The sequence below is a fragment of the Dysidea avara genome, chromosome 6 (genome assembly GCF_963678975.1).
Source record: "Dysidea avara chromosome 6, odDysAvar1.4, whole genome shotgun sequence".
Lineage (NCBI taxonomy): Eukaryota > Metazoa > Porifera > Demospongiae > Dictyoceratida > Dysideidae > Dysidea > Dysidea avara.
The window spans coordinates 24,197,290-24,223,145 of NC_089277.1; the positions used below are offsets into that span (position 1 = coordinate 24,197,290).

Below are 25,856 nucleotides of genomic sequence, written 5' to 3' on the forward strand. Positions count from 1 at the left end.
GCTCAATAGCCGTAGTATCAGTGTTGCTCATTTAGCTGCAATAGCTACTTGCACTACTGATGCCACTTGTAGCTGTCTCATCTTCAGGTAAAGTTGATTGTCAAAGGTTCATTATGGGGACTGAAATGTGCTATACTTCTAGAAGTCATTTCTGAGTAGTAATTTACCCACTAAGTTTTAGGATCTGCATGATTACAAACCGATATATCGAGTAGCTATGCCATTGCCAGTCACAGCTAATTATATAACTATTGTATAGCTAAGCATCACTGCCATTTAATACTTTACCTGACAAAGTCCCTACGAAAGTCTCCTAGTTAAGCCATAAAGTCCCCTGTACTTATCTCAGACTGTTTGTACTTGTGAGATACGTACATGCACGGGTGGTGTAAATCATAAGTTACTATAGACTATTGTTTACTCACATATAGTGTACACTGATTCATAAGTGACCGACTATTTTATTAGAGCATTTGACTGTTGCATTAGAGTATCTTGATTTCATGAAGTGAGAGTTCGAAGTGCAGGAGAGCTTCAGCCCACTTTTTACCCCTACTATTGTGAAAATGTGTGCTACATGTTGTCCAAGTAAATTATAGTGGAAAAATCAAATATCACACAGGTGGTGACGATATATTTGTGAATTGATTTTGCCTGGCTTTGTGTACCATACACACTATATTAGATATCTTACATTTTATCATGGCTCAGTACAATACAAAATTTGTGCTACAAAAATACAGTAGAAGACAATCACAGTGCACGTACAGTATATACAGGCATGCATGCACATGGCAATAAACAATTTTATACATGTACATGCATAGCATTGTATAGTCCATTAATTTAAGCTGTACTATTACAGCAAATAAATAAATTATTGTTGTTGCTAATTATTGGTTAGTTAGCTATTAATTCCAATTAGTGATCTTTTTTCATTATCAAAAGTACCGTAGTCATCCGAGTCATCAGAATCATCTGAATCAAGCAAGTTCACTAGTTGTTTATCTATTGGTGGTGCAGGACAACACCTCCACTCACAGAATAGTGAGCGTCCATAGTTGCGCCAGTAGCTAACACTGAACACTGACTGGTTTTTACCTCCTTCAGGTACTGATATAATATTGTACAGGATCAGTCCAAAAACTATGATAATAAACCCTCCAATGTAGAAGGCTGAAAACTGAAATAAATAATTCACTCATGATCAGTGAATGGGAATACTACAAAAATATTATGCATTATTGTATCTATAATGTAGCAGCTGGAGCTGCAGCCACAACCGTAGCAGTGGCAGCAGCATCAGCAGCAGCAGCAACGATACACGTAAGCATAATATCTGATTTATATAAACTGCAAAAAATCTATACAGTACTATAATACAAACCTTGTTGCCAAATAAGAAAATTGCAAACATCAGACTATACACATTTGTAGTGAGAGTTGAGAGATTTATAACCATCGATGATGAGAATATTAGGACAAGTGGCTTTACATAGTAGTAACCAATGTTGCACAGATTGCAGCCCGAAAAGTAGAGGACTACATACACAAAAAAGAGAAAAGTGCTATCACTACTAGCACATACATACATACATCACAGATCAGTGCATCATTATCTAATTTATTTATTGTACAACATGGATGCCTTACTAGTTGGCAGGTCCCATGTAATTTCAACTAAAGTTCTTCGGTCCAGAATACACCTGCAAAATCCATAGTTATTTTAATTACTGGCTCAACATTGAATCTATAATCTCAATATATACATTACAACTTAGTTGTAGCTATGCACTATTACCCAGTACTGCAACATTGCATTAAACTTTGGTCTCGGTGAAGACATATGCGTCATCATGGGTGACAGGCAGGCAAATTTCAGTTTATGTTGAAGTTGGTTAGGTCAGGTTCAACTTTGGTTTCTTCACAAAGCCATGCCCCTCCTGTGCACAGTGAAACCAGTTAGAGGAAGCATTTGCACAGCCTTGTCCTCAACCGAGGGATAACCACCCAAGGACAAATCTGGAATTCTGGACGTCAAGAAAGGTTAGTGCTGCTTAGCTGCTATGAAGTGTGGTTTCTTCTTCTCATTGTACGACATCCTTATTGTACGACATCCTTATTGAATCGCATTTAGAAGATAGAAAAGAATGGAGAGTGGGTAGCTTGCAGTGGCAGAAGGTCCTGGCTGTTTAGTGGTCCCAGCTAGGCCACAGATCTGCTTTAGTCCAATTTTACCTACATTTTTCCAATCTCAACTTTTTTGGGCTATCGGTGTCAATGCCTCAGCCCAGTAAGTATTACTATGGTCCATTTACATTCACCTGACCCTTGCTTTTCCTTAACAGCTCTTGTCGCACAAGCTAGCTGCTAAAACAGTAGGTAGCACTGTGACGCCTTTTAAACATCAGAACAGTTTATCAAAAATATTACTGCAGTAACACCAGCAATAAAATGTGAGTTTTGAGATATTTTACTAAGTTAGGGTGGATAATTCAGGTGCAGACATGTGCTTAGCATGAAAACATGATTGTTACAATACAGATCATTGAAAGTGAATACATGTTCACCTCATTGTTACATATCACTGGTATTCATGGGGGCCATGTGAATGCAAATTGACTGCAATTGATGAAAAACATGCATCAAGTATGCTTAACACTTGGGTCAGTGTCAATAAACTATAGTGGTGGACACCTACAGTTGGTGTCAATAGGCACTACATACTTAAAACATGATGGAAACAGTATTCGAGAAATCTATGCATACATGCACTTTCAAAGTGTGGCATGAGAAAATACCCTTCCATTAGCTATAATATACTGTAAGTTTTAATGCTTGATAAAGATTGCTTACAGGTAAAGATGAAAATGCACAACAGTTATGTACATTGATGTACACGTGGATAACAACTTTGTAATGAGTAGGCCCAAGTCATATTATGCTAAAAAATTGCCCAAAATTCTTTCCCTTTTTTCACCTTTTATACTCTTTACTGTTCCCATTATTCTTGCATTATGCTCCTAGGTTAGAAACATTTCTCACAATAATCTTGGAACATTTAAATATTAGTGAATGCTCTATTAGAGTATTTCACTACAAAGTGACTGTTGTATTATTGATCTAAGGGGAGCTATGCACAATGCATTTGAGTGCTCTTTTACTTACTGCTCTGTTTGGATCTACTTTCATGAAATTTTGCTTTCAAAATCAAGATAATGCTTGAGAGCTGACTGGCATAACAGTATTTCTTGACTGCTCTATTAGAGTATTTCGATCTTATTACTGAGTAACATAAATAATCAGTCAAAAAACAGTAAAAGTAGTAATAAAGTAACACTACACATGTGAAATGTAGTATGAGCATTTGTTCTGCGAAAATTGTTTTAATTTTGATGCCTTTAGTGCTTATGCTTTTGCTAACCTATTATTGTCAAAATTATGCCGCCATGATTGGCACAAGTCTATTTTTCATGGTACTGATTTGCTTAACATTACAACCAAATGAGTATTTAGTTCATGATAATAATATATTATGTACATTATTGACTGAAATTACATTACTCACAGTTGAATACTTGCAAGTAGACTACCACTGAATCCTAACATCGCCATGTACTCTATTATACTGATTTCTTCTTTGATTAGAAATTCTTGTCCAACAAGGCTGAGACATTGTGCTAGTGCAGCGATGACGCATATGAGGTCTCCTAATAGTTCATTGTTCCCTGAAAAAGACGACAATCATAAATGCACAGTTTTATGAAGAAAAATACACGTATGCACATATTGCACGTGTATGTGTCTACCATACATTGCAGCATTCACTACAAACAATTCAAGTCCATACAAACAAAACAAACATGCAAATATACACACGTAATCATACATATATATGCACATGCAGTAGTGTGTATGCATTTTACCACTGCCAAAAAATCTCAAGCACTTCTAATTTTCCACATTTTGATAATGATGTTACGAGTAGATCTATGGGGTGGAGGGTACGTGGGGGCTGAGGGGAAGGAGAGCATGGAAGGGGTAGATGTTACTACATAGTGTAGAGAGCACATTCTGCAAAATGCAAAGCACAAACTCTATAAAAGGGTCATCTATCAGGAAATTTCAAAATTCTTCTCAAGGATATAAGAAATGTTAAATTTGGCAGCATTTTTGACTAGCATGCAAATTGTAAATACCATTAAATTAACCCCATTCCTGCCTACAATAGACTTGGGCTCAAATTAAAGCATAGTGCAGATTTGTAATGTGTAATGTAAGATCTAAAGAAACATAATGATGTCCCATTCATATGAGTGTGGATGAAATCTGTATTTCTCTCTAGTCTTTGTTGAATGGCTTATTATACCGGAATCTATCTCAACAAACTCCCTAAATTAGGACATAATTATAATAAGGACAGAGGTTGTGGTCTTGGTTCATTATATTTTATCTTTGAAATAGGAAAACCTATAATTATACTAAAGTATTTGCTATGGAGTGCATGATTTACTGTATTCTACTTTCTACTATCCTCCATTATTATAACTACCTGACTGCTCTATTAGAGTGTTTTGATTAGATATAGAGGCTTCAGCCCTCCTGGTTGTATTATATTCTGTATATTGCTTTATGACTACATTTGTCTTAAACACAGATTTAGATATAATGCATAATATGCATAAAAAGCTGTTTGAATTATGTTAAGCAACTCTATGAAAAAGTTCTCAGTGGTTAAGGGGAAAATCAATGCCTCCTCCCCTGGTTCTCACCCTACATCTGCCTCTCAATGCGACAATTGCATTGTCTCATACAAAATCCTGGTATAAGCTGAAAATACATTGCATTTCCACACAAAGAAACCATCCAGCAATGAATTTAGACAATGGCACGAAGTGGTCTGTTTTTGTGCCTTTTGTTGTGCTCACTTTATATAACTATATAATTATTGTATGTGTGCAATATCATACTAACCAGAATTATTGTCATCGCTCTTTGATGACTTCAAATCTTCAAGGATTAATATTACCATTCCAAATGTGCAGACGACCATTGAAATGTAATGGACAAGTTTGTATCTTGTTTTTAGTAAGAAGATAGAAAGCAATACAATCCATACCACGCTTGCTCCGTGAATTATGACCTGTAAACAATAGTACGTGCAAACATCAAACAAAGTGAACACAGAAGATTCATCTATCTGATAACCGGTATAATAAGCTGCAGACTAGTAGTTTTTAAAAGCTCACAATTTTCGTTGCCTTTCTTTCTATGGTCCCTACTCAAGTTTAGAATTTCCTTGTATATATACAGATATTTGATTATCATTTTTGTTACACAAAAGCAGTGCATACAGCATCAAATGAAAGAAAGGTATCAAGCATATCATAAAAATAATGTTGCGTAGCTTAAAAATTGTGACCGGGACTGTGAAAACAGGGCATGTGAGCACAAATTACACCCTGTTATGCTACAGGTCATATCTCAGTACTGGAACAAAATTATTGCATTCTGTAACTTGCATCATAAAGCCAATTAAATGCTTACTAAGAGATGAAAATTGCATTGCCATAGTATATTGGTACAAAAGGTATGAGTGAGGAAAGTTAGAAAAAGTAAGCAAAAATAATGTGCTCACATGCCCTATTTTCGTAGGCCCAGTCACAATTACTGATAGCTAAGTGGTTATTCTACTTCATGTTCCACCTGTTACACGGTACTATATACAATAATCTTTCAGTTGCTACAAAAATTACAGACAATTTTCACTAAGTCAGCTCAAGGAAGCCATCACACACTACCTGCAAATCAACCTTTATGCAGTATAGAGAGAGAGAAATGGAATACAGAGGAGCATAAAAGTGAGCCTATGTATGGTGTTTCCACTAAAGTTGACGGTATAGTCTTGGGGCCTAAGCAGTGTTGAACAATGAAGAAATTGAACCTATAGTGCTAACCATGGTTGAGTTATGCTTTCCTGGAGGCATCAGTCAGTTGGGTAGATGAAAATTTGGCAGGAAAATTATTTCCATGGATACTTGATGGAAGTGTGTGGAGTCAATCTGAAAACACATTAGAGGCTATCATGAAGGAAAGTGAAACTGGTTATAGGGTGATGCAGTATGAGCAGAAATTATGGTATGGAATTAATATCGACTATTTTGTGGATGCTTACAAAATCGCCAATTAAAGTCTCCCTATATGGTGTTTCTATTAAATAATTGTACAGACAAGAGGTCAAGCAAAAAGCAAGGTTCTGTATAGTAAGCTTGTCAAGTACAGAAGTACATTTGGTGGAACTTCATCAAATCTGATACAAATTAAGTAATAACTAGTGAGACAGCTAGTGAGATAGCTATAGCTATAAATACTTTACTTGTATGGGAGGCACAGTCTGCACTAAATTTTAGCTATCAATGTGCTGAATCTCAGCCTGCGGTTAATCAAACAATTTTATGATTGTCTGAGATATCATAGGTTAAGGTCATAATATTTACTGGAAGGAAGCAAAGATTCATGCGCCAGAGACCTTGCATGGAGAATCACTTCATTTCCTTTTTGGATGGGTTATGGATTGAATAAATCTCCATCCTCCATTTCACATGAAATAATCTCTCTGGTATTCAGGCCAGTAGCCAGTGTTGGGGCAATTACTTTTAAAAGTAACTCATTACATAATTATTACATATTACTTGCAAGTGAACTATGTAGTTACAGTTACATATTACCCATAAAATAAAGTAACTATATAATATTATTATATATTATATTATTTTGTGTCCACAACCTTAAGCTGTCATGTGTGCACCTACCACACTATCACTCGACATGATTGTGTTGTTGAACAATGTGTAAATCTTGGTTATAATTGTAAGAAGCTGGTGAATAAGTTTCATTCATTAATTTGAGGTGGCTTTGTTACTTTGTTGTGGCTAGGCATTACTCAGTGGATTATTAGCAACATCATTACTTGTAGTAATAAAATTACTTGACTCGTTACAGTAACTTCATCACTTAAGTAACGCGTTACATTTGTGAGTAAAGTAACTTGAGTTACATGACTAGTTTTTGTAGCACATTTCGTTATATTACTTGGTTACCACAAAAGTAATAATTATTACATAACGTGTTACATAAGTAAAGCGTTACCCCCAGCACTGCCAGTAGCTATATATTTAGGCAATGTGTTTAAACATCTTTATAAACAAGAAACCATGTAACTAGACACACACACACACACACACAAATATATTATTTATACATGTGTATATGTACACATATCATGAATTGGTGGGCATTATCGCTAATAAAACGTGCATGCATTATAATGTTTTGACTACTGCTTTAAGTTTGTGTTCAAAGTGTGCAACCATGCTGGTCCCTTACTATAGTTAACAATTTAGATAAATATGTAACACAGTTCCTTACCATGTTGCTGGTAACCGTGGTGTACTTCAGTCCCAGTACCTGTAAATAAGCTCCTTGTACATCAGCAATTCCCAATATTAGAAACTTCCACCAGTTGGCCTTCAGTTTGGCCACAAAATTTCTTTGAACTGCCATGCATGGTCCACAAGTTGCAGCAAGAACAAAAAATATGCCAGCTGCTAGCGTAGCAGAAATATCTTTTCTTGTGTGATTATCCAGTAGTGTAGCAAACACTCCGAATCCAGTCCAGAGTAAGGCCAACAACTGGCCAGTCACCAGTATGTAGAAAAAGTATCTAATAAATTGAACACAATATGGCTATAGCTAACAAGTTGTGCCACATAGAAGGCACACATGGAAAACATGCATGACTGTTGTGAGGAAATAATACTGTACCGGCAGTACTGGTACAGTCTTATCACACACACACACACACACACACACACACACACACACACACACTACACACACACTACACACACACTACACACACACTACACACACACTACACACACACTACACACACACTACACACACACTACACACACACTACACACACACTACACACACACTACACACACACACACTACACACGCACACACAACACACACACAACACACACACAAAACCTATGGCAGTCGTGTGAAACACAGCTTTTGCCAGCAAACCAGCACTGGTATGCCTGTACACCACTCAAGTACTTGAGCCTGGTGCAGGAAAATCCTCCTGGGGCAGGGCTAGTAACCCGCAGGAGGATTGTCTAGGTCTCACAGAGAGGCCACGGAACCCGAAGTTCCACAACAACCAGTTACTAGGCAGTAAACGTTTCTATTTGTGTTATAGTATGTGAATGTTTTATTGGAGCACAAGATGTCTAGAGTTACTTAATTACAATTGTTTAACCATCAAGAGAATTTGTCTCATTCCCAGACCACTCGCTTTTCTCCCTTCTTTTGTGTGGGGGAAGAAAGTCTGGTAAATTTCCATAGGCAGCTTTGCACAGCTGGATCTGCAAATTCTAGTCAGGATTGTTGAATAGTACTGATGGTACACATATCCTTGAATGCAGAGTTAAAGCTTGTTAAGCAAACATGCACCATTCCCCATTCTTCAGGTTGCTTTGCTAATCAGTACTAATCAACTGTCTCCAATAGTTGTAGATCTGCATGGATGTATGACAGAGTTTTCCATCACAATTAACAATGACCTCACCTGGGACCAGTGATACTATTTAAGTTATGTTTGTGCTTGGTCCATGCAGTTCTTCAGATTCAGGACCCTGCTATTGTCGTTAGACAGGCCAGGCCGATAAGGTGACAAGGTGTGTGTGTGTGTGTGTGTGTGTGTGTGTGTGTGTGTGTGTGTGTGTGTGTGTGTGTGTGTGTGTGTGTGTGTGTGTGTGAGGAGGGGGGCAGGAAAAAAGGGTCTGGTGAACATTACACAATGATGTACCACCATAAACCTATGATTCCACTATTTTATAACTACTATGCCCATCCACACACAAAGAAATAATATACTATACACTATAGCACACAGTTATATTATGCGCATACCAATTGCGTAGCCAGATATAATTTGCCTTCTAAGTTGATAGGGATTGAAGCAGGTAGAGTAGCTATATTATGCCATGCATATGAGATGACAACAGAGTGTGTACCACTCACTCTTTGCAGTAGCTGTGTCCTACTCCACTGTAAAAAATGCACGTCCAGCCACTGTATGTATAGCTAGCTAGTACTAACTATCCCGAACAGGTCCTGCATACTGACAAGTGACAACCAGTGGTTGCTAACTTGTGACAATTAGTGTTACATAATATCTGAAGTATGGCACCCAGTTGTCGGAGGTAGCTAACATAATTAAGTGCCAGCGGGCTCCATGCAGAGGACTCTTGTGCAGACATGACTACTGATTATGTAGCTTACACAAACTTGTTGAACTTACACAAACTTGTTGTTGATTTTCCACGTACTTGCTGTCATGATAGTGCCATTCGCAACCCGGTTTGTCAGAATAGACGCGAGAGGTGTATAAGGGTGTATCCTTTTTGTCACGTGGTTGAAATACCTGTGGTCGGACGCAAACTACTGACGCAGGTTTAGCTATAAATATTTTCAAGGGGGAAAATTTCACGATTTTCAGTTGCTCTTATTATACTTGTCTTACAGGCGAACTGCTATCCATTCCAGTCAATTGCTGATAGGGCGAGTGCGATTCGTGTTTTACCCTTCACCGAGCTAAAAAACCAGGCATTCGCGGACATTTAACCCCGCGAAAATATATTGCTATTACGGTGGAAAAATAACAACAGATGATTACAATTATTCATCAAATTTACGCGCAATGTTATGGAAAAGTCAAAATTTGCCTGCAGAAGAAATGTCATTACCAAGGTGTTATACGTACTCACTGCAAATCGTCTACACAATACCGTGTGACAATGAATTCAGTGCCACGTTCTACCGTATTAATGTTAATTTAGCGAGTTCTTGGCTTAGAAATTGAAACTTAGGTGCATGTACTATATACATTATAGTTAGTTCATCTTGCACCTAGTATGCTTCATGATGCATATAATGATCTTTATGCATCCTGGCGATTGACTTGTGCTCATATGTATATACACACATCACAACTTACTTATTGTTCACAATTATGGAATCGATAGCTACCTAATAAAAGATATCACTACATTTGAGAAAATATAGAGGCATGCCACTAAGTATATTTCGAATGATCACACATCTGATTGCAAATTACGTTTACTTAAAATTAAAAATCCTCTCATTAATGTGCACTCTTGATTATTACGATATACTTTTCTTTGTGAAATCTTTAAAGCAGCCAAATGACCACTTCAACATTTTGAATTATGTAACTTTTTGTGATGATAGGATGAGATCAGCTACAGCTCACAAATTACTTCACAATTACTGCCCAAACAACAAACTATGTAACTTCTATTTCAATCAACTTCCTTGAGCTCAACTATAGAGTTCCCTTAAACATTGATTTACCCTTCAGCATAATAGTCAGTGATTTACAAACACCTTTGGAATAATTTCACAGAACACTTTAACTCACAAAACTCATGCACCTATTGTTTCCTTTGCCCTTGTTATAATTGCTGTAACATTGCTCCTACTATAGTTAATGCAATTGTGTTTTTTTTTATTTGGCTGCTAGCACAGGCTACTAGCAGGCCTTCAAGGCAGTATACAGCTGTATGTAATCTATTATCTTGTAATTGTACTCTCTATTCATGTTGTACTGTAAAGCCTCTATATATTACAATTACATTTTATAGAAACTTCACTTAATTTTTATGCATTCATGTACTTGCTGCAGTGTCAAGATAATTCACATCTACTAATTCCTGACTGTAGCATATTCCTTTCAGTGACATATTATATAGATGATGGCTAGTAATCCTTGTAGAAATTTTCATAATTTAACATAAGTTTTCTTATAAATAATTTAAATCTCATGTATTATTTCTTATATACATAGTTTTCTTTACTAGACGACACCAGGGAAATGTATTTTTGTGCAGTGTAACGTGCCAGGAAATTTAGTAGTGCACCGACAAGTGACTGAAGTTAAAACATAGTAATGAAATATTATGACAATAATATATATTAATTATACCGTACCCGAGCTAGCTATCACACTTTTGAAAGACATGTACAGTGTATCTACGCACTCTGCATGCCCTTGAGCCACCATGTTATTTAAAATGAACTGAGATACAATACATTAAAAAAAATCAATTAGGTATCAGGATGAGAGTCATTGTATTGTATCTTTTTGTTAATAACACCATCATTGCTGAGATCAACTAGTTTATCATATTTGGGAGGATAACACCTCCACTCACAGAATAGTGAGTGTCCATAGTTGTACCAGTAGCCAATACTGAACACTGACTGGTCTGTACCTCCTTCAGGTACTGATATGATATTGTATAGGATCAGTCCAAACATGATCACCACAAATCCTCCAATGTAAAATGCTGAGAACTGTATAGCAAACAGTAAAGTATGCAGTAATTCCATCCACACACAACAAACTGCTTTTAAATTACCTTATTGTTAAACAAGAAGATGGCAAATATCAGGCTGTACACATTTGCAGTTAGCACAGACAAGCTTACGATCATAGAGGAAGATTGTTGAATGATTGCAGGGAAAAGGAAGTAGTATCCAACATTGCAAACATGGAAGCCAGTAAAATACATGACTAAGAAACAGTTAAAGCATATCACAACAAAAATTACATGACGTATGCATTAGTGTTCACTACAATGTGACAAGGACTGCAAAATAGGGCATGTGAGTACAACTACACTCCATCACTCAACAGGTCATATCTCATTACTGGAATAGAATACACACTGTATTTGCATTTTAAATGCATTATATAGCCAACTAAGTGTTCATCAAGGGCTGAAAATAGCATGATGGCATAGAAAGTTATGCCTCACAAAAGCTTGTTTCCCACATGTGTTATTTTCGCAGGCCTGGTCAAATATTATATTGCAATCATCATTCATCAAACACTAAAATTTGTACTGATAGTATAGCTAGGTAGTCACTTCCTGTTACATAATATTATTATAGTGTCACTATCACTCTTCACAGCCATTCCAGTTGAACCACCGCGATGCATGTACGTTATTTTGGACATGTTCTTGAACTTAATTATATCACTCAATTGGCTTTATCTTGGTCTTTTGCTCATGTCAATGTGCTATTGGCAGTGCTTTTACTAGTACTTACAAAGTAATAGGTATACATACCGATGATATCACTGCTTTAGTACTTAATGTTATAATTACAGTAGTACTTGAAGTAATGCACCAACGAAAATAAAGCACGAGAGGCCAGGGTGCATGATATCAAGAAATTAATACTGAACAGCATGAGGCAAAGCCAAGTGCTATATTGGTTACAAAATTTTAACTAACTCCTCATCAGTGTTGGGCAAGTTACTTTTTAAAGGTAACTAGTTACATATTACATATTACTTGCAACTGAACTATTTAGTTAAAGTTACATATTACCCATAAAATAAATTAACTGTAATATTACATATTATATTACTTTGTGTCCACAGCCTTAAGCTGTCACGTGTGAAACTACCACCTTATCATGTGACATGATTGCGTTGTTGGACAATGTTCAAATCTTGGTTATAAGTAAGAAGCTGGTGAATAAGCTTCATTCAGTAGGCTTCATTACTTCGTCGTGGCTAGGCGATACTCAGTGGATTACTAACGAGATTAGTAACTTCATTACTTGTAGTCGTAATATTAGATTCGTTACAGTAACTATATTACTTAGGTAATGCGTTACATTTGTAAGTACAGTAACTTGAGTTATATTACCTGTTTTTATAGCATATTTCGTTATATTACTTAGTTACCACAAAAGTAATAATATTATGTAACGCATTACATAAGTAACGTGTTATTCCCAACACTGCTCCTCATAATCGTGCTGTTGTCTTCTATAATAAGTTAATATACTTTGCAGAACTATAGCATATTTTCCACATTAAAAAAAGTATTTTATTTTCTACACAGTACCCTTACTTTAACATTGGCACTTGCATCCTCCCATACAAAGTACAGTATTATTACTTAGTCATATATACTAACTGTTATAGTGTACGTTAGTTAACAGCATTGCTATATGCATGTATACAGACAAAATACTCAGCAAACTAAGCATATTTGTGACCAGTATGGTGAAAAGGGGTCTTTCACACACACATTCAATATACCAAATGAAATACTACTGACTTGAAATTTGGTCTGTAGTGAGCATAATAGATGGAGAAAATCTTAAGTTTGTAGAATACTATGTTATGGTATTCCAAGTTTATGGAATCGGATGTGTGTGGTAGACCACTTTTCACAAATATGGTCACATTTGGTTGCATTATACTTTGTGATATATAATTAGTACGTACAAAGGAGGAAAGCACATCACAAGCACTGATTAATGGTCTCAAAATGTACCTGATTAATTACAGCAACTTACCAGCTGGTAAGTCCCATTTCATTTCAAGTAGAGTTTTTCGATTTAGAATGCATCTAAAGAATACAATACGTACTAGTAATAGCATGGGTAGCAGTGAAATTTGGGATAAATATCACGAGTGTTGTATTGGAAATTTACCATTTCCAATACAACAAGAGTGGTATTTATCCCAAATTTCACTGCTACCCATGCTATTCCCAGTTAATTCCATACTCGCTGCATATGCGCATGCTGTGCATTAGCTTTGCTATGTACGCAATTTGTCACTATGTACTAAACAAGCGTCGACACTAATTGGCGCTACATTGTTAACATAAATTCTAGCCAGTGAAATTGCAATTACAACTTTTTCACTGCTGTCAGTGAAATACGGGATAAATTTCACTGCTACTATTGAGACTTTTGTACGGGCAGTGAAACAGGTATGGTATTAACAGTTACACTGTACATGAACAATAAAATGATATCAAATAGGCATACATAGTAAGGCTAGTCTGTGTGAAACTATAAACATAAGTAAAAATGTACTTTAAAAGCGAACACATTGATATGTGGCAGTAAAATGATGCTGTAAAATAGAATGTGTTCATGTGGTAAAAGATTATGAGTGATCATGAATGTGACAATCCCAACACCATGTACCATGTAGAGAACTATTCCAGTTAATGAGCATGTTGGTGTGGAGTGGTGCCGTACGACAATAACTGTGTATGATGACAGCTATGTGACAAGTGTTCAAAGTCTTGTGATGCGTACAGGACATTAAATTCTATTGTGAACAGGCCAACGATCGATCTTCAGATATCAGTTTTAATATGAAGGAGGAAAGTATTATACAGTAAGTAGCAAAGGAGATCAGATCCCCATGCTACTAATGGCCTTATGTATGACTACCTAGCATGTTGTTGCAGTAGTTCAAGGTGCAATACTGTGTGTCACTTAGGAGTGATGGGGTGTTGTTATACACTAGACATCATTCTGATCCTTCCTTTGACAGAAGATGGTGTAGAAGGACAGTTTATCCAGCTGTAATAACAAAGTACCTGGAATAGCAAATGCCATTGTACCAACTGTTTATATCTCACTCAACATGTGAGTTCTAGATAGAACGTTGATCCCCACTTTTGTGATAATTATGGTTCAGTCTCCAGGGGTCCTTAGTACAATTATTGTCTCAATAGTGAACACACTCGGTGTATGTACGTACTGTATATACCCTGTTGTTTCCAACATAATTTTATGAGCACTAAAATGTAAAAAAGTTGCACTGACTCATTGTACCCAAATAATTGAAAATATGTTTCACTCATTGGAGAGCATAATATATATACCTTTTGTATCTGCATCCGTGCATATACCCACTCACATGCACACTCTACATGCATAATCTACACACAAACACATACACATACACACACACATGCATACAAACACACTAAACCCTCATTCAGTCTACTCACACTTGAATGCCTGTAAATAGTGCTCCATAAAATGACAAAAATCCTGCTGCGTCTAATAGATAATTGACCTTTGCAGTGGCGGATTTAGGGGGGTTTCAAAAGTTTCCACAGAAACCCCCTTTGAAAAATGATTGCGTAACAATTAAATGTTTTAATTATCGCGGCGTGCGTCTTGATCGAGATACTCTAATTAGAGCAGTCACAGTAGCTACTAAAGTAGTGTGTAGGAAGTTATTTAATATATTTTATGTACTATTACTAGGCTGTGACCTTTTTTTTTTTTTTTTTGGTCTCACCTTACCAAACCAGACGATGTAGTGCAAACTTTTGCATATCTCATGTCAATATATATCTCCACCTTCTAAACTGGAAACCCCCTTTATAAATTCCTAGATCCGCCACTGCTTTGAGTAAGTGCTCTGAACCAATATTCACAATAGCAAATAGCAATCCAGCAGCAACACAAAGCAAATCTCCTAGAAGTGGATTATTACCTAAGAACAACAGACACATTGTAGTAGATCAAGACAGTGTGTCGTGCGGCCCAAGAAGCCGGCGCGCCACACCGTGGGTATATTGACAGGAAGAATGAAAACGTGATTGATTGATTTATAACGTGATTGATTGATCGATTTATAACGTCATTTTCACACCTTTGTATCTCGGTGATCCCTTATCCTATTGGAACCAAATTTGTTACAAAGTTTCCCGCCAGCTAGGGGAGTCTACATTCCAAATTTGAAGGAAATCGCTCCAGCCATTTCCGAAATACGAGCTGCCAAAATTTCGTTTTTTTTCTTCTTCGTCTTTTCGCACACTTGAAAAAATTGCTATAAAACGCAAAACGCGTACTCCGATCGCCTTGAAATTTGGCACACAGAAAGGGAGTCCAAAGGCGAATCTTAGTTAGTCTCGTCCTCGCAGACATATTCTCCGGGGTGGCGCTTATCGATTAGAGATTATAAGCGCCCCCTCCGAACGATTAGATATTATAAGCACCACCCCGGAAAATGGGTCTGCGAGGACGAGACTAAATCCTAGTATCAAATTTGGTGCAAATCCGATGAATGGTTCAGGATTTATGACCGTTTATTCGCGTAAAACAAGATCGATTTGTTGTCATGCCTACAGGGTAGCTAAACCGCTTCATGGGATAAGTTGAAAATTGCTATGTAGATGGAGTAACCATCGTAGGAGTGCCTATTCGTGGTTTGAAAGGAATCGAGATAAAGACCATGGAGATATGACACAAAACCCAACCTGTGTCACAATTATGCGATCGATTTTTATGAATAAAAAAGTATTAGTTTTTACGCCTACTACTAGGCAAGGCGCTTAGAGCAATGAGCTGAAAATCGGTGTATAGCTGGAATAATCTTCATAGAAAGTCCTTGCAGTAGTACAGAAGAATGGGATTACAAACCACTGAGTTATGATTCGAAAGCCAACTCCGTGTAGCCATATGGTGTAGCAAATGCGAGATTGAGATACTCTAATAGAACAGTCACCCTAATAGAGCATTCAGCTAGTTTATTTACTCTATTATAGAATTCTATTACATTGCAAGTTATTCTGTAGGGAGTTCAGCTGCAAACAGTTAATCTTATAGAGCTGTTGCAGCACGTGATCAAAATTACGTAACCGTACCGAGGCGCCATTTTGGTGCACCACCTGATTGATACACTGTTGGTATGAACTGCGAATGTAGAGATTGTCAAGCTAGACTGAAGGCTTCCGGACGAAGCAAAGGAACGATACAAGGATAAACTATGAATTATAGATGGGACCGACCAGTTTCTCAGCGATTTGCGAATTTAGCTGACGGTTTTTCCGAATTTTCCTCCTGCCTGTCCTGTGGAATCCATTGACACCGTTTGTTACTTTGTTCTAAGGACTAGTTTTGTCACAGCTGAGCAGTTTATAGCGTAGAAAGGCCTCAGTTGAAGCCTATAACCAGTTTGTATGCTAGTGGTTGGTTATACCGTAGCTATTAATTGGGCTGAAAGTTTCTGGAAAGTCACTGACTTGGGTAAGGTATATTTCTTTATTGAATCATGGCCTCTGATTGAATGATACTTGTAAACTATCTTCTTACATGTACAGTTCATTCTATACACATACAAAGTTGTAATTATATATTATGTGTTGTATATAGGTTTGCCATTCACAGATGATGAGTGAGATGCCACTGTGCACGTGGAAAATTCTAGAGGAGTCAGGTCATGTCTGCTGTTCACATTGCAACTGCATGGCTGGGCTTGGAGAAGTCTGTACACAAGTAGTGTAGTAGCAGTGCTTTTTATCTGGTTCACAGACAATTTCGAGGAAACAGGCAAAACAAACTTGTGATTTTGCCAATGTCCAGAGAAAGGATCCACAGTTGGGTGTGACAACAATAACTGTAAATAACTGAGAAACTATCAAGTATCAGCACCAAAGTAGATTATATTTTCTATTTTTCAGTGACTCTAAGAAACCACTCTTATGTGCATGTACTGTCTAGGCAACACTAGTAGTAATGGTTTCTCCTATTCTAGTCACAGTAAATCAAGTTTATCCTTGAGGTACAAACTCAGTGTTCCAGACTTCATAGTTGAGTTCCATACAAGATATAATCTATATAGTTACATACAGAAAGTTCTTGTACTCATCATCAAAATGTGTTAAAAGGTATTCCTTAATTTGGGGAAAGTGGTTATGCATGCCCTGATTATAGAATTTGCCACAATTTCTAAAGGAAAAAGCAACCATAAAAATACACTTTAAGAAGTACGTGAGGCATGCCATATTATGTGTTGTACAACCATTCATGGAAAATAAAATATTTACTGTACAATTGTCCATTAATTTAGTTTTAGTCAAATTAATGGTACAACTGAGTCACATACATTGATTAAAGCACAGCAAACATGTATTATTCAATCAATCAAAGGTGCCTTTTCACCTTTTTTTTCTGATCAAAAATGAGTCGGCAATTATAAATGCTTTGAAGAATTGGAAACCTTTGCTGGACAGAGCTAACAACACATTCCACATGTGTGCAGACATTAGCAATAGCTCTAGTTTGCTTAACCTCTGCTGCTGACAGTTGACTCTTAATTCCTTTTGTGAATGCAGGAAGGTGCAATGTAACTTGCATGGCTCCAAAAGAAATAGTAACGTCAAATCCACAGTATGCCAACATTATATCTCCTGGCAGGAGTTTCTTCAAAATACCAGTGTTCTGTTAATTATTTGTCTCACTGGCACATCCTAAACCTTAACAATTTGGTAGCTTTGTCAGCTGGCAACGTCCTGCTCACCAGTCAAATGTAGCCTTCAGTACTCTAAGTTAGGTAAACCAGTGTGTGCTCCAGTGAAATTGTCTCTCACAAAACTTTCCTCACAGAATGGTGGTAGAGGTTTAGTTGCTTGCTCGGTTAATTAGTTCATGAGTAGCGAGTAGCTGTCTGGTAATCAGTAAGCTGATCCTGCACAGTTCCAGAATCATCATATTCAGACTTTTCTTGTCAACATTCATTTAGCTGCATTCTTACCCAGCTAGTGACTTCAGTAACTTTCCTGTTCAGTACGACTGATATGAACATCCTTCTCCAGCCACTAGCATACAAACTGATTGTAGGCTTCAACTGAGGCCTTTCTACGCTATATAAGCTTCTCAGCTGTGACAAAATTAGTCCTTAGAACAAAGTAACAAATGGTATCAATGGATTCCACAGGACAGGCAGGAGGAAAATTCGGAAAAACCGTCAGCTAAATTCGCAAATCGCTGAGAAACTGGTTGGTCCCATCTATAATTCATAGTTTATCCTTGTATCGTACCTTTGCTTCGTCGGGAAGGCTTCAGTCTAGCTTGACAATCTCTACATTCGCAGTTCGTATCAACAGTGTATCAATCAGGTGGTGCACCAAAATGGCGCCTCGGTATGGTTTACGTAATTTTGATCACGTGCTGCAACAGCTATATAGACAGTTCACTAAGAAGCAAGTCACCCTATAGAGAGTTCAGCTACAAATATATCACTGGTGATTCGGAAGAATCAGAACATTAGTTCTGCTATAAACAAGTCAGGCACCAGAGTTAGGCTACACTCTCTATAGAATTCAGCTATAAAAAAGTCACTGTGGAGAGAGTTCAGCTACAAAGAAATTATCCTGTAGAGAGTTCATCTATACTAACAACTGTAACAAGTTACCCTATAGAGATCAGCCGCAAACAAGTAACCCTGTAGAGAGTTCAGTTACAGACAAGTCACTTTATAGTTTATACAATGTTCAGCTACAAGTAAGTCAGTCTGTAGAGAATTCAGCTACATTTTAACTTTTTTTTAATTTTATTAATCAGGGAAAATAGCATCAGCCAAAAAAGGCTGTTTTCCAGCTATTCCCTGAGAACACAAATGCAAACAAGTCACTCTGTAGAAAATTTTGCTACAAACAAGTCACCGTGTAGAGAGTTCAGCAACCAAAAAAACCACCCTGTAAAGAGTCCAGCTATACAAACAAGTTGCTCTGTAGAGAGATCAGCTAGAAACAAGAGAGAGCTCAGCTAGAAGAAGTCACCCTGTAGAGATCTCAGCTACAAAGAAACCCTGTAGAGAGATCAACTACAAACAAATCACCCTGCAGAGCATTCAGCTATAAACAAATGACCCTGTATAGAATGTTCAGGTACAAACAAATCACCCTATATAGAGTTCAGCTACAAAAAAAATCACTCTGTAGAGTTCAGCTGCAAAGAGACCATCCTGTAGAGAGTTCAGCTACAAACAAGTTACTTTACAGTGGGATCAGTTTGAAACAAGAGATTTCAGCTACAAAAAAATCACAATGTAGAGAGTTCAGCTATGAACAGATCACCCTGTAGACAGATCAGCTAGAAAAAGTCACCGTCTAGATAGATCAGCTAGAAGCAAGTCACCTTGTAGAGAGTTCAGCTACAAAGAAACCACCCTGTAGAGAGTTCAGCTAGATAAAAGTCACCCTACAGAGAGATCAGTCACCCTATAGAGAGATCAGCTAGAAGAAGTCACCTTGTAGAGAGTTCAGGTAGAGAGATCAGCTAGAAGCAAGTCGCCCTGTAGAGATTTCAGCTACAAACAGATCATCCTGTAGATAGTTCAGCTACAAACAAATCACCCTGTAGAGAGATAAGCTAGAAAATAGACACAATATAGGGAATTCAGTTACAAGCAAATCACCCTGTAGAGAGTTCAGCTACAAACAAATCACCCTGTAGAGAGATCAGCTGCAAACAAATCACCCTGTAGAGAGTTCAGCTGCAAACAAATCACCCTGTAGAGAGATCAGCTAGAAACTAGACACAATATAGGGACAAACAAATCACCCTGTAGAGAGATCAGCTACAAACAAATCACTCTGTAGAGAGATCAGCTACAAAAAAAAAAACCGTGAAGAGAGACCAGCTACAAACAAAACACCTTGTAGAGATTTCAGTTACAACCAAATCACCCTGTAGAGAGATCAGCTACAAACAAATCATTCTGTAGAGAGTTCAGCTACAAAAAAAAAAAGTTTTAAAATCCCTAAAGCCGGCCATAGGTTGGCTTTGGGGAATACAAATACAAAAAGAAGTGATATCTAATCAAAAACAGCCAAGCTGAAAAAAAAGGTGCGGCCCCTAAAAAGGCCATGGTGAAAAAAGATGTGAAATCCAAGGTGGCGGCCAAGAAATGGCTGTGATGGTAGGTTAATGGTAAAAATTTTAATAATGACAATTCAAATGAATTTGGTGCCAAAACACAAATTCACACAAATTGTCGTTATTAAAATTTTTTACCATTAACCTACCATCACAGCCATTTCTTGTCCGCCACCTTGGATTTCACATCTTTTTTCACCATGGCCTTTTTGGGGGCCACACCTTTTTTACAGCTTGGCTGTTTTTGTAATAGTTAACATACAGTTCTTAGGATATGATAAATAGTTTACTAGTGACACGCCAACTAGATTGCAGGTATGTATTTCCATGTTAAATACATGTACGTATTACTGTCCACATATTATGTACCAAATGAATTCACATGCAGTTTCCAAGTTAAGTAATCACTCTTGCTAAACACAATGTGTTTGATTTTATCTACAATACCTAATCCCAAAAGGATATGAAATACATTTAGCCGTATTTCTACAGTACTTCACATACAGAACGTGTCAGTTCACTGTACTAAACTATCTGCTTTACAAAACAACTCACTATAATCTGTACAATATTACCTATGGTAATAATTGTCTATATTCATCATTTCATCAATTAGTTCACCTCATATATTACACAGCCAGGTCCAATAGTGGTAATACTGCATTTCCTTGGTATATATCCTTGGTATGTATTGCATTTCCTTGGTATGTATTGCATTTCCTTGGTATGTATTGCATTTCCTTGGTATGTATTGCATTTCCTTGGTATATATTGCATTTCCTTGGTATATATTGCATTTCCTTGGTATATATTGCATTTGGTAATTTTATATTGTGGTTCCCATATAATTAAATGCACAGATACAATGCACACAGTAGCCCAACAAGACACGTGTTGTGTATGTTATTGGACATGCACATATATTAAGACACATGATAGTGTGTCTGGGAGCCAAGAAACATATTGACAGGGAGAGAGAACTGAGATGTGATTTACTCCTGGCCTCTTTTCCAAGGTACATCATATTTACATTATTATCTGTTGACCTATATAGGCCATGCCATTAAAGTTATAATCACTGTGCTAGTGGCGCTGTTTAGTGTGGATTACAGTATTTACTCAATTTGTGCCATACTATTTGAAGATCTTTATCTTTGTTTCTGAAAATAATTTTAATTGCACCACACCCTCGAATTATACCGCACTATACTTCCGTAATTACCTTTTATTAGTGCTCTCATACCTTTGGTCATCTCGAGTTAAGGAAGAAAAATGTAAATGACTGCCACATAATTGAAATTCTGGATATTATTTAATAAATTGACCACGTAGTACGAGGAGTGACATGGCTGTGCTACAAGGATTTGAGTGAATGAAAGGTCCTGTACAGAAGAAGTAAGTAGCAACATGTTATAAAAACTACAATGTAGAGTAGTGGTAGGTTTAAAATATTCATAGCTAGGGACCCGCCGATTGTGCTGGGCTGGCATAATAATGAGCATATTAAATAGGTGTCTGAAAGCATTGAGCATAATGAATCCAAGTTTGGTTGCTCTCAGTGCTGAATTGGAAAGCTCCTGCAAGACTTGGAATAGACTCAGTACTACTGGCTGGGTTTCATCAGTCCTGGCCAACTATCATTTCTTTTACGAGCCACTTCTGATACACTCCCCACTGCTATAAATCTGCGGAGGTGGTCAGTACAATGTAATTCAAAGTGTTTATTATGCGATTCCTCCCGACCCACAACAGCTCATGTCTTGAATGGTTGCCCTGTTGCATTAAATCAGCAGCGTTACACCTATCGTCATAACCAGGTGCTTTCTGCTCTATATTAATGCTTTTGCTGACTGTCCATCTATTCAAGTGTTTGCTGACTTGAATAACGACCGAGCCTGTGAAGCTCTTCAAGCTACCATTCCAACTTCGATTCTGATAACTCCATATCGCCTGATATTGTTGTGTACAATTCGCAAGTCCATTCTGTTGCTATGTTGGAATTGACCTGTCCACTAGACTCTGTCCATCATTTGGAATCAGTGCAGAATAGAAAGCAATCGAAAGTTGAATATTTACAATTATTGGCAGAATTTTACAGATTAAGTATCTCCAGTTATTATGAAACTATCAAAATTTCAGCACTTGGCCATTACCAACCAGCCTCCATTGGAAACTACCTTAATTTCATCAAATTTCCAACAATACCATAACTATTCCCAAATCTACTGTAAGGAAATGTTTAGATGATGCTGCCTACCAAAGTATTCTAGCCTCTGAGAGGATATTTTTGGCTAGAAATAATAAAGACTGGCTGGATGTGACTAGTATTAGCTAATTTATATAGTTCCTTTATTTTTATATTCACACCCTTGTCATGCCCACACATGTTCTTCCTTAGGACCATACACGTGGTCGCATGTGACCGAGGACTATCACTCTTTCTGTAATTTATGTACCTTCATCACTTCAGAATTGATGGTTTTCTCTCTAGCATAATAGGCAGAAAATTTGTGCATTACCATAAATTCTTGCTTATCAAAATACATATCACAAAAAAGATCAATATTCTCTAATAGAACAGTCAGAGAATAATCAGACAGCTGACTGTTCTATTAGAGTATTTTTTCTGTGACATGCATTATGACAAGGGATTTAGAGTCTGTGCTTCAACCACTTACTGTTTTCCCATTAGTGCAAATTTACTAGGAACTGAGTTATAAATATTGAGCATAACTTGAGCATAATAGGTCATTAATTTAAGCATAATAGGCTAAATTTTGAGCAGTGCATAGGCCTGCGCCTATTATGCCGGCATAATCTTGAGAATAATGGGTCACCAATTTCGTGAGAATAATTCCGGAATAATAGGATGGTTACAGGCATAATTTTAAAATAATCGGATGACCACGGAATAATTGGTGGAATTAGGGGGCGTGTCTCTTCTTGATTACCTAGAAGAAAGAGTTAAGCTACTATAAAGCTGACAGGAGTGCTTGCTGAAAGGAGCTAAAAGATCGATATACTCTAATAGAACGCCCAAATACTCTAATAGGGCAGTCAGATTGTTTCATGTTAACAATCTGCAGCCAGCATCAGGGATTTAACTGTATGATTATCTGCAATTCTGAAACTTGTACATCTTATACCAGTGTATCTTCTTCAAGTCTTTGAGCATTATTATCTACGTAACTTAGTAGCTATACAGTAGTTACACCATATTATTATAATACACTAATAATTAAATACACTTGAATTATTACTGTAGATAGCTATTCTAAGTCTGCTGTAACTATTATGGATAGAAAAATGATGTGTAAGGTGGAATGCTACATATATGGTTATTAATAATTTGGACAAAACTACTTATAGCAGCATCTTGAAAACTAAGCGACTAGCCACAGATATATACTGAATGAGAATAATTATGGAATAATAGGCTGGATACAAGAATAACAAAAAGAATAATAGGGGGATTTTTTGGGAAATTCTGGAAAGAATAATAGGTAAAATTTTGAGCATAATAGGCTCAGGCCTAGCAGTGCAGCATAACATAATAGGTAAAATAATGAGCACAATTGGTGGGTCCCTATTTGTAGCGCACCCTTGAATAATACTATATTGCAGCGCTACTTGAAGTACCCTGGGGCACAAATTGAGTAAATATGGTATTTAATAGTTATACCAAGGCCACAAGGGATTTGCCTGGTACATAATTCCCAAGCCCAAGGGCCTGAGGACGTGGGCATATATTGTGCTGAATGTAGGTTTGTCTCTTCACCTATTAGGTGAGCATACCCAAATGGTATATATTACATGTAACACTTACACACCTCAGATCAAAGGAGCCGCCCGGGATACATTTCATATATAGCCCAGCTAGCCGGGCTAAATACGAAATGTAGACGAGTATTACTTATACCATGGCCACTTGGGATTGCCTGAACTTTTATACAAAGGTATCTAGATATTGATTGTGGGTTTAAAATTTTTGGGCAGTAGTATTCACAAAAAAGAAATGATTGTGGGTTTTGATGGTTTTAATGGTACTATTATTAGCCAAGTAGCCCAGTTAAGGATGTCTAAATAGTCTAAGGTGCTAAAGTAATACTGAAGAGTATAGGTTACCGACCTTGGGAATGTCTAAGCCATCTTGTCACATGGTTAAATTGTGCTGTATAGAAAACTATCCCCAACACTGTGCAAACAATTATTTAGTGGTGTGCAGTAGCTGAACTACGTGATGATTTGAGAGGATTATAACTAGTCTTTGTTGATCTGACATTATGTCAGATCAAAGTCAAAGTTGATCTGACATAAATTGTATGGCACTGCTTAGCAGCATGTGTAAGCATGCCAAGTTGGGGCATACCTCCTGAAAAAAATTGGATTTTCAAAGCTTGGATGTGAGTATTTTGATACCCAAAACTCCTTCAGCAGCCATACATTGTTAAACCACATACATACTAAATCTGTAATAATAACATTATGATAATTTGATATGAAATTATCCAATGTGATGTTTTGTGACATGTATCCATATCCGTTATGGATTTAACTGCAGGACATTTAAAACCCCTTTAGGAGCCCCTGAAACAGTGTGTGAGCATGTGGTAGAATAGTGCACATTGCACTTCATTAAAAAGTGCAGGTTCGATTCCAAAGTCAGACAACTTGTTTTTTTGCTTTTTTGAACCTTTTAGGTACACCTTTTAAAAAGCTGTGCGACTGCTCTATTAGAGTCGTTGACTGTTCTATTAGAGTATATCGATTTTTTTAGCGGAAATCGGTTGGCCATCCTTGACCGGTTCAGTAGGTAATTGGGCGGCCTTCGAGCTGATTAATTGGTAAATGTCCCATGGCCGACCGTTATAATCCACTCTGGCACTGATGATGACTATTTTACCTTGAAAGGAAAGCTTGCCAGCTAAGCATATATACTAAACTCAAACCCACAGTGCAAAACTTTAAGCAGCTTAATAATTATAAAGAATCAAAGGGAACTGATGATTTGCAGTTACCTCAGCATCAAAGGAATTGTGTTTAGGGCAATAAGTGAAATATAACCCTGTGGTTTCCTTTGATCTGAGATGTCAAAGTGTTATATATTTTAAATACAGTACAGCTTCTATGTTTTTTTGTCAGATGACTATTACAATTCACAACTCTTTGCATGTCAAACACCACACCATTCAAATTTTCTCACTCAACTGTCCATTACATAACTATAATATGTATACAGTATTCAGGTAGTCACTGTAG

The 25,856-nt window shown here is 37.1% G+C and overlaps 2 protein-coding genes across 2 annotated transcripts; both read right to left on the reverse strand.

Annotated features, from left to right (window-relative positions):
• Positions 1-707: 707 nt before the first annotated feature.
• LOC136259051 (solute carrier family 35 member F2-like) lies at positions 708-9,479 on the reverse strand. Its single transcript, XM_066052460.1, has 7 exons — positions 9,376-9,479; positions 7,429-7,723; positions 4,975-5,143; positions 3,569-3,728; positions 1,654-1,706; positions 1,388-1,542; positions 708-1,183 (listed from the first exon to the last, which is right to left on the reverse strand). The coding sequence occupies exons 1-7, from the start codon at positions 9,411-9,413 to the stop codon at positions 905-907; spliced, it is 1,149 nt and encodes a 382-aa protein (XP_065908532.1). The 5' UTR covers positions 9,414-9,479; the 3' UTR covers positions 708-904.
• A 1,670-nt stretch (positions 9,480-11,149) lies between these two features.
• LOC136257185 (solute carrier family 35 member F1-like) lies at positions 11,150-11,954 on the reverse strand. The gene is made up of 2 exons (XM_066050255.1): positions 11,516-11,954; positions 11,150-11,450 (listed from the first exon to the last, which is right to left on the reverse strand). The coding sequence occupies exons 1-2, from the start codon at positions 11,666-11,668 to the stop codon at positions 11,202-11,204; spliced, it is 402 nt and encodes a 133-aa protein (XP_065906327.1). The 5' UTR covers positions 11,669-11,954; the 3' UTR covers positions 11,150-11,201.
• Positions 11,955-25,856: the final 13,902 nt, after the last annotated feature.